Source organism: Aquarana catesbeiana, linkage group LG10 (genome assembly GCF_042186555.1).
Source record: "Aquarana catesbeiana isolate 2022-GZ linkage group LG10, ASM4218655v1, whole genome shotgun sequence".
Classification (NCBI taxonomy): domain Eukaryota; kingdom Metazoa; phylum Chordata; class Amphibia; order Anura; family Ranidae; genus Aquarana; species Aquarana catesbeiana.
The window spans coordinates 115582551-115596822 of NC_133333.1; the positions used below are offsets into that span (position 1 = coordinate 115582551).

The 14272-nt window shown below is 42.1% G+C and overlaps 1 protein-coding gene across 2 annotated transcripts in view; it reads right to left on the minus strand.

Annotated features, from left to right (window-relative positions):
* CEP164 (centrosomal protein 164) overlaps positions 1 to 14272 on the minus strand; it is a 276967-nt gene that overhangs the window by 187616 nt on the left and 75079 nt on the right. For both annotated transcript variants that reach the window (XM_073602488.1, XM_073602489.1), the window contains 8 exons: positions 11077 to 11154; positions 10814 to 10933; positions 9795 to 9917; positions 8718 to 8861; positions 8358 to 8441; positions 6575 to 6643; positions 6325 to 6488; positions 3699 to 3840 (listed from right to left, as the gene is read on the minus strand). In XM_073602488.1, the coding sequence (XP_073458589.1) occupies positions 3699 to 3840; positions 6325 to 6488; positions 6575 to 6643; positions 8358 to 8441; positions 8718 to 8861; positions 9795 to 9917; positions 10814 to 10933; positions 11077 to 11154 (924 nt within the window). The remainder of the gene's footprint in view (positions 1 to 3698; positions 3841 to 6324; positions 6489 to 6574; positions 6644 to 8357; positions 8442 to 8717; positions 8862 to 9794; positions 9918 to 10813; positions 10934 to 11076; positions 11155 to 14272) is intronic.

The window sequence follows — 14272 nt, forward strand, 5'->3', positions numbered from 1 at the left end:
GCAACTTCAAAAAACTCACCATGCCTCTTACTAAATACCTTGGAATATCTACTTCCCAAAAAATTAATTAGGTAATTTAGGGGGTATTTGTACTTTCCTAGCTTGTCTCAAGAATTGGCCTTCAGTACATCAGGTGTGATCAGGTGTTATCAATTTTCAATGATTGGCACCATAGCTTGTAGACTCCATAGCCTTCACAAAGACCAAATAATATACACCGATTTGGGTTATTTTTACGAAAGAAATGTAGCAGTATAAATTTTGGTCAAAATTTATGAAGAAAAATTACTAAATTGCTAAATTTTATAACAGAAATAAAGTAAAATGCTATTTAAGAAAAAAATCGGTCTTTTTTACTTAATAGCACAAACAACAAAACACCCAGTGGTGATGAAATACCTTCAAAAGACAGTTAGTTGTGTGAAAAAAAAAAGACTAAAATTTCATATGGGTACAGTGTTGCATGACTCAGTAATTGTCATTCAAAGTGTGAGAGCACTGAAAGCTAAAAATTGGCTGGGTTAGGAAGGGGGTATAAGTGCCCAGTGGGTAAGTGGTTAAAGTGAATTTAAACCCCCACAAAACAAAAACTGTACACACTTCCTGTCTTAGGATAATACCTTATAACACTCTTTTATTGTACCATACAAAGGGGGAGCAGTGTTTTCTTGCTGATTTGGACTACAAACACTTCCCCATCCTAATCCTCATTGCAAAGTGGGGGGTTGCACTGCAGTTCACAGAAGATGAAGCAAGTGACATCACGTCTGGTCACCGCGTAGCCACGCCCTGATGAGTTTCATCACATCCGACTTTGACAAAACAAATCGGGGAGTGGCTATGCAGTGAATGGAAGTGATGTCAGGACAGCTGCTCTCCTTGCTCCCCTCTCTCTCTCTCCCCCTCCCTGCCTGTCAGATCCTGTGTGTGAGCTGCCCCTCCCCACCCCTTTCTATCGCTGTTCCGAGTGGCAGTAAAGTAACTGCTCACAATTACTGCCGCCCCCCTCTGCTAGGGCAAAATGTACTACACAGTGTCTTTTTTTTTTTTTATTCTCCTTCTAAAGGTCTTATTATACCTCACCGATCTGTGGTAACATGACCGCCCGACAGACGTCGGAGGAGGATCTCAGCCCCTTCCTCTGTAGTGTATAGATTGGAGAAGGAGAGCGGTCATGTGACCGCAGATTGGCGAGGTTAAATAAGGTACCGTATTTATCGGCATATAACACGCACTTTTTTCCCCTGAAAATTAGGGGAAAATCGTGGGTGCGTGTTATAGGCCGATCCCCGCCGATTTTGTGTCATCGGAGCGATCGCAGCAATTGCCGCGGTTGCCGCCGACATACACAGCCGTGGGTAGATTCAAATATGGCGCCGAGACTGCAGGGATTCGTCGGAGCCAAGATACACATACCCAAGTGTTCTCGGCTTTTTCCTGCCCTATGATGGACATAACACAGGTCCAAGGGGCGGGACTGGGCGTTACAGCGGCGCCGAAAAAAGCCGAGAACACTCGGGTATGTGTATCTCGGCTCCGACGAATCCCTGCAATCTCGGCGCCATATTTGAATCTAACCACGGCTGTGTATGTCGGCGGCGAGTGCACAAAGCTGCACTGACATGGCTGGACTGGGGCAAAGCTGCACTGGGGCAAGACTGCACTGGGGCAAAGCTGAACTGACAAGGCTGCACTGACAAGGCTGCACTGGGGCAAGGCTGCACTGACACTGAAAAGGCTGCAGATGGACAGATAAGGCTGCATTGATGGGCATTTTAATGTAGGTATTTTTTCCTTAAACTTCCCTCCTAAACTTGGGGTGCGTGTTATACGCCAATAAATATGGTATTTATATATATATATATATATATATATATATATATATATATATATATATATATATACACATATACATACACACACACACATATATATATATATACACAAACAAAGGACTTTTTTTTTTTATTTTGTTGTAGTTTCATCACAGTGCTACTGTAAAGTGAATATTCATTTACATTTGGATGATACAATATACTTTAATACTAAACGCATTTGTCCAGCAGTATGAGGTATTCCAAACCTATAAAAGTCACTCAATCTTATAATTCAAATTTCTGGTGTGCGAAATATCATCATGATCAAAGTGGTGCTTCTGCAAATCAACAGTTAAAAGGAGAAGTTTGAGAAACAAAAAAAACAAACACATATTTACCTATATAGCTGCAGTATCGGTCCGATTACGCAGCTGTCCTCTGCTGCCTCCAAGACCTAGAAATGAGCGATCACGTGACCACTAATTACTCAGTTCTCCAGGCTGCTCAAAGAAGAGAGTGGTGATTGTCAGTCAACGCTCTGTGCAGAAAAGTGGGCGGGAGCGGCTAGCTCAGGGGCTCAGCGACACACTAAGAGGTAAGGCACCTGGATGGATCTCGACATTATTATTGGAATCTTCTCTGAGACTGGAGTGGCTCTGTGATGTCATCTGACAGCAGGCTTTGTTCAAACTATAACAATGGCAGGGTGCTTACAACAGTCACATTTTTTTAAAGCAGAACTAAAGATTGCCATGCTAATTTCCCAGCCAGTGAAATGACGACCAGGAGTCACCTCATCAACGCCACCATCTTCGCTTGGTCTTCTTCCAGGTGTGGCATCTTTGGCCATCTTTTAATGGCCAGCCTGGGACAATGTAATATTCACGCATGCATACGGAAAGTTAATTCATCCCAGGACAAAGATCAAGATTGTACACCGAATTGTGCAAACAGGAATTTAAAAAAACTTTAATAGCAGAAGGGAAAATATGCAGCATGTCTCTTTTGCAATAACAAGCCTTTTGCTTGCAATTTTCTTTAAAAAAAATTAAATAGCTGCTCCAACTGCTCAAACACCCCTGGCAATGTCATGGTTTGAACGAATTTCTGCCCCTGCATTTTTGCTGTATGTATATATGGAGCAAAATATAGAGGCATATGAAAGAAAAAAGAAATTCATAAACCATATAAACTAAAGGAGAAGTAGGGCAAAAAGCTCTTTTGACCCTATTTCCCCTATGGATCACAGGAGTGCACTCTCTGGTCTGCACACCCGTGACCCATTTTTAGCTGACAGTGGGCTAAAGTCCGCTGTCAACTGGCATCACTTAGCTGGTCCAGGCTCTGGATTGAGCCGGACTTTATAGTCGGGATCCACCCAGATGACTTAGCCCCTTAGCGACCCGCTGGGAGACTGAGCCAGCTGCTGCAACCCCCTTCACAGCCCGGCTCTCCAGTGAGTGCTGCAGGGGCAGAGAGGGCCAGCTGCAGATGGGATCGGCGCTGCAGCCATCTAGGTGAGTATGACTGTTTGTTTAGTTTTTTTAGATTCCCAACTGCATGCAGTTATTAGAGTGCACATTTTTTCCATAAGGGCTATTCAGATAAGCTAAGGTTAGGGTCTTACACATATGATTGGGTCCTCCACGGAGATTCTTTGCAGTGGAGATCCCAAAAAGAACTCAATGGTCACTCAAAGCACCCAGAACAGTTATAGCCTAAACAAGGCTAACAATGTCTTGTTTACAACCAAAGGTCTTCAGGATGGGAAGCAGTGAAGAAGACACATTCTAGTTCACAGTTAACAAAACATATTGTTCTCCTTCCAAAACTACATATTAGGGTGTAATCATATTTAAAGAAAAATAAAGATATATTTACAGGAATGTTAGAGGTATGATTTGGGCTGTTCGCCTTTGTCAGATCCTCAAGGTGAAGTTCTGAATCCATTTTGTTCATCAATTCTTCTTTGTTTAAATCTCTTAGTTTTTCATGCTGGCTTTTTATTTCACCTTCCAAGTCACTATAAATAAATTATTAGTTTATTAGCTACAATGCCACATACATTTTGAGATATATTACTTATATTATGTGCACACAAGACCATTTGCTTATAGTTTTGGTTTGGCAAAGTTCAGCAGGAAAAAATCCAATAAATGGAGGGCTACGGGTACTGTGCACACACACACCTGTGATAATACAGGTACTGCAATTAAAGCTAAACGCCAGGCAAATCGCTAAAAACACAAATTAAATGCATATAAGGAAGCTGCTTTACCTGCCAAAGGATTTGTATTTCTATTCATACGGTTGAATTACATAGCTCTGTTACACAGCACAGACAGCCCTTTCTACCTGGGCATAAGACCCAATTTTTCTCTGCTGCAGTTAAAGAACAATAACAGGCCTTGTTCCTCCATCACACTGTGGCTGGCCATTGAAAGGAGAAGCAGCCTGATGATCTCATCTTTCTTTCACTCTGCTCTCTCCTCCTATAGACATGCTCCATATTCACACATGAGAAGGGGGCACAACTTATTGGCTCCTTGTGCTGCTTTCTCAGTTTAAAAACATAGGTAAATTAGTTTGTACCTTCCAAAGAGTAGCCACTGCACTCTGGGGTTGATTTACTAAAAACAAATAGACTGTGCACTTTGCAAGTGCAGTCGCACTCTACTGATTTTCAACATCCAATCATGTGCAAGCAAAAATGCGGTTAAAAAAAAAAAATAAAAAATTTCCTTGCACCTGATTGGGTGTTCTTTACAAAGTGAAGTTTCACTGCATTCACTAAACTCTTGAGAAAATAAGTGCTACTGCATTTGCAAAGTGCACAGTCTATTTGTCTTAAGTAATTCAACCCCGCTGTATATCAAGTAAATGTCCAGGTACACCGCATCAAATAAATGTGTTCATAAATATCCGAGAAATTATAGAAGCACTTGCATGCCTTGAAGATATATCTAGTAAAGAGTAAAGTAAAGAGCCTAAATACCTTGAATATATATCTAGTAAAGAGCCTACTTTGTCAAACATTTCAATAGAGCTCTGTCCACCTTTATCAAAGCAATAACACATACAAATGTGCAGAAATATAACACCATAACCCCGCCTACCTGTATGACATCATACAGTGCAAAAGTAGTAGTAGCAGTGCAAGGACCACCAGCGCTGCATGTCAGGGACCACCAGTGCCGAATGTCAGGGACCACCAGTGCCAAAATGTCAGGGACCACCAGCGCCGGATGTCAGGGACCACCAGCGCCGGATGTCAGGGACCACCAGCGCCGGATGTCAGGGACCACCAGCGCCGGATGTCAGGGACCACCAGCGCCGGATGTCAGGGACCACCAGCGCCGGATGTCAGGGACCACCAGCGCCGGATGTCAGGGACCACCAGCGCCAGATGTCAGGGACCACCAGCGCCGGATGTCAGGGACCACCAGTGCAGATTATTAGTGTCCATCTGTGTGGTGTCACCAGTGTCTTATCAGTGCCCAACGTTGCAGTGACACCAGTGTCTTATCAGTGTCCATCACTGCGGTGACACCAGTGTCTTATCAGTGCCCATAATTGTGGTGACACCAGTGTCTTATCAGTGCCCATCGTTGCGGTGACACCAGTGTCTTATCAGTGCCCATCGTTGCGGTGACACCAGTGTCTTATCAGTGTCCATCACTGTGGTGACACCAGTGTCTTATCAGTGCCCATCAGTGCGGAGTCAACAGTGCCTTATCAGTGCCCATCAGTGCAGGGTCAACAGTGCCTTATCAGTACTCATCAGTGAGGCGACACCAGTGCCTTATCACTGCCCATCATTAAGCAGTGTCACCAGTGCCCTATCAGTGCGCATCATAGCAGAGCAGGGATAGTTACAAATCATCTGGCTGACAGATCTGTATGTGAGAACACCGCTCATCGTACAGCCCCACGTCCCTGCACCGGAATTGTAACAGACAGCTCAGAGTGCACTGTTCTAATGTGCAGGAAGGCGGGGCTATACGGCGAGCAAAGTTCTCACATACAGACCTGTCATCCCAATGACCTGTAACTCTCCCCGCACTGAAGACAGAAAATGGGATGGGGGGCAGTGCTGGCAGGGAGGAGGGAGCAGAGGAGGAGGACACCACCTCTATGGGTGGCACGGACCATGGGCTGCGAGACCCCCCCCTCCGCCCACTACAGCGAGCCAGGCGGAAGTACAAGTCCCTGCTCGCTTTCAGAGAACTACAAGGGGGCGTGTCAGATCGCTGGCTGAGGTTAGTGGAGGGATAACAGCCAGCGGTCTTGCAAATAGGAAATCAGCAGGCAAAAATGTTTTTTCAGCAAGTTCAGCAGGCTATTGCAGAGGAACTACAGAGCTCAGAAGAACATGGCTGACATAGTTGGTGAAGGTAGGAGATCAGCAACGAGAACATGAAAAAAGTTTTTGCCTAGAGTTTTGCTTTAAAAAAATAAAAAAAAAACTATGCAGAAAATATGTGTAGTGCAGAGTCCAGGGTGTTACCTTGCTGTCTCCTGGAGGCGAGTGTAGAGGCTCTGGAGTTGCTCCACTTTCTTTTCCAGCTCAGATTTGCGGTCCTGCATCACCTCTAATTCTCTGCGTGTTTGCTTTATTAAATCATTTAGGTGCCTTTGTTCTTTTACTGCACTCTCCCGCAAATTGGCATTCTTTGTTGGTGGAAAAAATAAAACAAGTGATGTCGTGTTCTGTGGTTTTAAAAATGAATATATATTCACACAAAAGAGCTACTCACCTCTGTCATTCTTTCTAGTTCCTTTTCTTTCTCTGAAAGTTCTTCCTTTCTTTTTCTTAATGTTTCTTCCTGTATATCAGACAATTCAAAACTGCTAAACCACCCAAGTACTGTTCACATTCATAGTTATGTTTCAAAACTATTTGAAACACGTCCTATCCTTTTTCTTTAACAAGCACAGAACATGCTGATGCTGTAACAAATAGAACGGATGTTTATAGGTGTATTGTAAAATCCTAGAATCCCCTTACAAAGTGCATTTTGGAACCTCATTTCTAGGATGCTTTGATAGATTAATCTGCTGTACTCTTATGTTTTGATCTTACCATAAATGAACATGGGTGTGAGTATTTTTATTTCTGCTAAAATGCCATCATTGCAACCTGAAAATTGGATTACTTGCCATAGCTCACTGCACCTCATCACTACTTTTTATACCAACAGTCAGTGGCGCCTGGTGCTCCATTTTTTGGGGGGGGTGGCAAACAAAGCACCTGCCACCCCTCCACACTGTTCGGTCAATCCCCCCACCCCCCCATCGCTCACCTGCTAGATTCCCCCCCCGTCACTCGTCCGCCCACCAGACCCGCACTTACCCCATCTAGGTTGCGGGCAGCTTCGGCTCCTTCCTGCATCTCCTCCTCCTCCGCGGCTTCACGGCGGCTTCCCCTGCATCTCCTCCTCCTCGGCGGCCAATATGGTTACTTCTCCTCTCGGCCAATTGGGTCTTAAGAGCGAATATTAATTCGCTCTTGTCACACAACTGGGTGGGCGCAGGGCGCAGTGCTCTGTGCCCTGAGCCCACCCTATTTTAACGCCAATTAGAGTCTCAAGCTCTAATCATGCGCTTCCAAAAAAATCCAAAAAACCCCCCATTGAAATCCATGCATCCGGCGCTCTGCATGTAGATTAGGGGGGTGGCGCCCCTGCGCACCTTATGGCTGGGCTGCCTCTACTAAAAGTTAATATCAGATGATTTTTGTGCACCAATTTACAAGAAATTAGAACACCAGATGAAAATATTCTCATCATTTTGATCTGCCCTAGTTTCCTCCCACTCTAATGTTTCATTAGTTCTAAAGGGGATCTGAACTGTGTCCAAAAAAAGGCAAGAAGAGGGCAAAGGACTGGTCACCAGTATTGTCTATAGAAGGGTTACGTGGAACCCTAAGGTTCCTCCAGAGGTTGCTAGGGGTTCCTTGAGCAATGAACAATTTGTGCCTCTCAGATAAGTTTCCATTGATACCAATGATCTTTTTAGTTAGCTGTAAGGTAGTTTTCCTAATGAGCATAGGTGTAGGGAGCAGTGCTGGGACAAGGTCAATAGTGCCCAGGGCGAAGATGCTAAATAGCGCCCCCCCCCCCCCCCCCCCCCAAAAAAATGTTTGAGCATTGGCAAAAAAAAACTCCCCTCCCAAAAAATTCTAGCACTAATCTTTACACTTGCCCTCTAAGAATAAATTCCCTCCCCCTCCCAGCTCAAATCCTTTCCTTCCCCAAATCCTCCACTATTCAAATTTTCCCTCTGAGCATAAATCCCCCCCCCCCCCCCAATTCCCCTCTCCCAGCATTAATTCTCCGCCCCCCAAAAATGTCCCCTCCTAGCACAAATCCCACTGCACCTGCCCACCCCTTGTCTTGGCCCCAGTAAGGAGCATTCTTCCCACTGACCATCACACTAATGTATCATGAGTTCAGGATAGGAACGTTTTGACCGTCGGTCAAAGTCTGTGTGTACATGAGCCCTTATCTTTCCTAAAAACATCACAACCTAATTTCTTACCTCCTGGTGTAGTTGACTTGTCTTTACCATAAGTTGTTTTCTTCTAATTTCTTGATTTTGTTCCAAATCTTCCATAATTTTTTCCTACACACACACATACACACACAAAGGAGCAAACGTAAGTGAGATCGTGCACTATATATTTACTGTATATTCTGTGTGAAACTTATGCACAATGGAAACCATCCCATATATACGAAAACTGTAAAAAAGGAAAGCAGACGTATCAGCCACAGCTCTATCAAACATAATCGTATTCGATTTCGGAATGGAAGTCAGCACTTTACTGGCTGCTTTGAGCAATGTCTCCACGTTGTGCACTCTTTTAAGGATGATGTATGATGTAATATCTGATTTTACCTTCTCCCTGTAGCTATGCAGCCTTTCCTCCTGACGTTTTTCATGCTCCTTTCGTTGGATTTCCAGCTCCTTTTCATGCTGGCTCCTAAACTTTCCTAATTCATCTTGTAACGTTTCCAGCATCTGTGATCTCCGGGTCTGCTCCTGGGATAGAGCAGATCTTGCATATGAATTTGTGACCATTGTCACACTTTGCAGAAAAAATATTTTTTAATAAGAGTAGGGAAAAGCTAGAAGTGACAGTGAAGAGTTAGTGAGGCAAATGTCTTTAACAGCTTCCCAGATGGCAGTAAAAAAAAATAAAAAAAATAAAAAATAGTTCTAATCTCTACCCAATCTTTCCCCAATTAAAAATGAAAACGCACAATTAAAATAGTAACCCCTCCAAAACAAGATTGAACATTTAGAAGATAAAATTGTATGCATGGCAGGCCTGTATGCCAAGCCATAGATTATGCAATTTTCTTTCCTTCCATCACAGGAGGAAAGAAAGAAAATTGCTCAATTCCCCCCATCAACTGGGTTGATGGGGGAATTGAGCAATTTTCTTTCTTTCCTCCTGTGATGGAAGGAAAGAAAATTGCATAATCCCTCCTGCAGCACTATTGTGTTCTGCAGGTGGAAAGTTCAGGAAATCTTCGATGCCAGCGGCACATAATCATTAGTGTTGCAGGCTATAGCCGGCAGCACTAATCATTTGGGAAGAAACCAACAGGCTGGTTGTACACAAATCAATCGATAGATCGACTTGTGCACAACCAGGGTGCCCATATTTGGATGTAAATTTGGCCAGTTCAGCAGAGACCGGCTTAAGTGAATGACCTAATGTATTTACTGGGTCAGACACTCATTGCCGGTGCCAACAAAACCTTCAGTTTACCATGGTCATGTATGCAAATAAAATGGCTGGTCATGTGTAATGGGGTACTTCCTACAAGTATCTTCACCTTTAGTAGGGGCTTAGTTTACATAGGGCTAGGTTATGCATAGGTAAAAAACATTTCTTTACAAACTCCCTGTTGGCACAGTATTCGCCAGGGCAATAAACACATAATTAGTAAAGTAATTTCTATATACCTCTTCTTCAAATTGCTTCCGTACTTTTTCCATTTCTTGCCTGTGTTCTTCTTTCATACGCTCTAATTTCCTTTCATGTTCTCTCTGTATCTCATTACGTTTTTCCTGCAGGAGATCACTCATCTAGATATTGAGTCACAAATTAAGCCATTAAATTGTTTTCTTTTTTTTATAAATCAAAGGTCAGGTACAAATTGTTATTGCTCATTTTAATACCACAATAAATATAAAATCAAAGTGTAGGGTTGTTGCGCAAAGTGACCACATTCAAAATGTCATCTTTTTTCAATGAAAGATATAGGAGCTGGACAATTTTTAGTATATTTTAGAAATGTCATGAATAAAGTCTAATTTAGACACGTGTGCTACCAAGATTTCTACCTGTTACTATTGCTGCACTAGGAAGAGTGTTTTTATGATTGGCACATCTGTCACTCAGCATTATGCACAGTTACCTGCATTCTTCCTCATGGGTAAATGCAGGTAACTCCAATGACACATAGAAAACAATATTCTGTGTATCATGTTCAAACTAGAATGCATGGTTTCTCTGAATTCCAGAGCTGTGCAATATTATGCAACATGTTTGCATTATATTGCATAGCTCTGGATGGCCCTGCATCCTGCTGCTGTGCAGTGACATCAATGAAGAGTCACTTTGTGCACTTCAAATAAAAATTACTAAAAAAAAAAACCCACAAAGGGAGCTTTGTAATGCAATAAAACGTGCATTACATCACCCCCTGCCGCACAGCTTTGCAGTTCAAAACACTGCTCCCTGCACACTAAACTGCTATATAGTGTGTAGAGTATAGTGTGTGGGCAGTGGCGTTTTGGGCTGTGGGCTAGTCTGAAAGGGCCCTAAAGACACAAACTAACCTTCCTCCAGTGATCATATACAAAAAGAGTGGAAATTAATGAAAAGGTAGGTGTAGCTTATTAATAAAAAAAATAAATGGTTTACAAAGGTTATCAAAAATAAAATAATTTACCCTGGAACTACATTAAAACATAGTTACCTCTTTTTCAAAGTCCAAGACATGAGACATTTTTTTATCAGTAAGGTGTAAATTACTTGGAACTTGGGAAACTTCGGTCAGCTGCACTGAAGGTATGGCATTCTGCAGATCAGACATTTCCTGTGTAAGAGGAATAACATGTGTGAGGAATTGTTTCACGTCAAATTAATTAGACCTGGTAAAATAGCAATTACAGTGGTAGTTATATAGATAAGAAGGACAAAACAAGCAAAAAAGGAATATTAAAATAATGCCATTCTCACCTTCTGGTGCTTCTCTGTAGCTGCTGCTTTGAGTTGCTCCAGTTCCAGCACATTGTTATTCTCCAATAACTCAAGGGCCTACATTCAATGAGTAGAAGAAAAATAGTGAGCAGACAGCAGCAAGAATCACAGATATGTTGAATAGTTGAAATCTGTAAAGGCATACAGATTATGGTCACTGAAAAAAAATGATCACACCCAAAATGAGTAAATGTTTACTTAACATGCACATCAACTATTAAATGCTGGTCAAACTCCAGATGACTGTCAATACGGCTATACAGTGCAGTTTATAGGTAAATTATATTCAAAGCTTTAGATTGAGTGTATAATAATTACCGGTATAATAATTTTTAAAAATCTGACATTTCAAAAACTGGGTAAGCCGCATGTCAGTTGATGGATGTGGCCAATTGAGATCTGTATATAGACTTTTAACTATATCATGGAACTGAATTCTTCATGGTATAGCCCCCTTTGGATCTGCATCTCAGTAGCCCATTAAAATCAATGGGACTACGCAGGCTGTGACACTGCAGCGAACAGGGCCACAAATTCAATATCACAGTATAAGTTGTTCCAAAACAACAAAATACGGGAAGAAAAAAAATGGACTATATGGATCTAGAGAAATCAATACTGAAATTCAGAACTGAAATGGAACAATTAAAACACACACAAAAAAAAAAAAAATCACACTAAATCAATGTTAAATAAAGCTAATCTATATGTAACACCAAAAATGTATTTTTTATTTTAAAAGAGTAGGAAATGGTTAAAACTGCTGTCAATTTTTTTTTCTTTTTGCCATTTATGTCCCATTGAGGATATTTCTCTTCACTTCCTGACCTGTAAACACAAAAGGAAGTGAGAGGCGATCTCTCCAAAATAATGCAAATCCCCTTTTAGCAGCTGAAAGATACATCCTCTATTCCTGTTCTGGTGACAACTTAAGCTTTGTATTTTCTTTCCCTTTCAGTCCCAATGGCAATGGTCACCATGACAAACAGAATAAACTTACCTAACAGGGACACAGACAAAAAAAAGAAACCTGACAGAGATTCTAACCAGTCACCCCTTTAACAAAAGCTGAACACTTTTTTTTTTAATTTTCAATATACTTTAACATGAATAAAATATATTCTTTTTCCAATCTGCAAGGTTACATCTCAAAAAACACTTTTATCACCACTGATCTAGAAACATTTTGCATGGGCTGCTTACTCTACTGTTGGTCTCATGAAATGCTGTCGAACACAGAAGACCATATGCCTATCACCAAACGCAGGGACTTCTCAGGTAACTAAGCTAAAGATCTGTAAATGAGTGCAGTCTCAATGTCAGCTAGATTAATTGAGCTGCAAGAGTATGCTGCACTATTTTATGCATAGCTAGAAAAACGTTAGAGATAATTTTATGAACCTTAAGCCAGCCCCTGATGAAGAAAGGCCATTTTTAACATAGCTGTTAGAAGTCCTGTATTATTTTGTGATATGCATTTCATATGACTATAATAGAAATTTAGTACAACGGCAATTTAGATTTTTGTAAATCACTGTAAAATCCTTTACTTGGAGTCCACTGAGAGACAAAGGAATTATTGGTCCATCAGCTTACACTGCCACATACAGGAAATAGACACTGGCAACAAAAAAAAGCCATTGGTCAGAACAGGATAATCCCCCCTCGCCCCACCCACCACACATCTCAGTTTTGTGGCAGAGTCGTACCGACAGCATGAAATAAACACAGATTGGGGGGCGGGAAATCCTGTGTCCCTTAATGGACTCCAAAAAAGGATTTTGCAGTGAATACAGTTCAACAGAGGGGTGGGCAACAAAGGCTAGCATACTCAAGAAATAAACATAAGAAAACTAGGGACTGCCTAGAGCTCAAAGAGCAACCTAAAGGACTTAACGCCTGAAACTTACATCAGGTAAGGCCTGAATATCCGCCTGATAAAACTTAGAAAATGAAAACAGAAGACCATATGGTAGTCCTGCAAAACGGGAAAACTTGCATGATGCCAAAAAGGGCAAGAAGCAAAGATCTAGTAGGCTGGAATCTGATCCTTAAGACCATACATTTGGATGATGATCTGCTTGAGTTAACTAGAGATAGCAGACCAAAGAGCCATAGAGGGTCCATTCAGAATACAAAAGGAATCAGGCTTTCTTTTATAATACTCTCGTAGCCCGAACCACATTCTGACAATAGAAGATTTCCCTTTGGTAAACAGAAGTCAGACAGAGGAAGAGAAGAATGTCCTGGTTGAAATGAAAGGCAGACAATGCCACCAGTTCAGACAGTTTAGGCCACCAGTTTGGACACTCATCCCATAGATGTGATAGCTACAAGAAACACCTCCTTGTAGGTGAGAGTCGAGAGAGGAATACTTCTAATGGGTTCACATGGGGAGGAAGAGAACCATTTTAGGATCCCACAGAGTTACCGGAAACAAACAGGGTAAACTACATGGGAGACTCCCTGAAGAATGAACTAAAACAAAGAATGAAAGTCTAATGGTCTCTAAAACAAGACAGGTCAGGCCAAAACCTGGCCAGTGAAGTTTTAGCAGGTTAGTGTACAAGCAATTAAAATCACTGGAATGGTCTCAAGTTTGATCCTGCAAAGCAGATTAGAAAGATGTTTCAGCTAAGGAAAGGCAAAGATCAATTGATTACACAGATTCACCAGAGTATCCACCATGAAACAGCTCCTGGAACACCTCAGGTGCAGGGACCACTACTCCAGGTCCAGACGCTGTTGGCTGGGGAAGTCCAGCTGCCAATCATCTAAAGTATGTCTAGGTGGAAAAAGTGGGAATGTGAATTCCTGCCCAGGATAGGATCGGAACTACCTGTGCTGCCGCAGGTAGACTTTCAATTTAGATGTATGCCACCATCATGGAGTTGTCCAACTAAATCCAGATTAGATGACCTTCAAGGATGACCTGCATGATGGTCTAAAGCTGTAAAGACAGCCAAATTACCCCTACTAAATTAGTACCTCCAGAGTGCCCCCCCACAGTACATACTCCTTCAGAGTGGCCCTTAGTACCTCCAGAGTGCCCCTTACATCCTTCAAAGTGTCCTCTTGGTACTACTGTTAGTTATAGAGTCAGCTGATTAGTCAACTGCCGAGTTTGGCCTCTACTTGTGCGTCAGGGAATATGAATATAAGCTACACCCCGCTG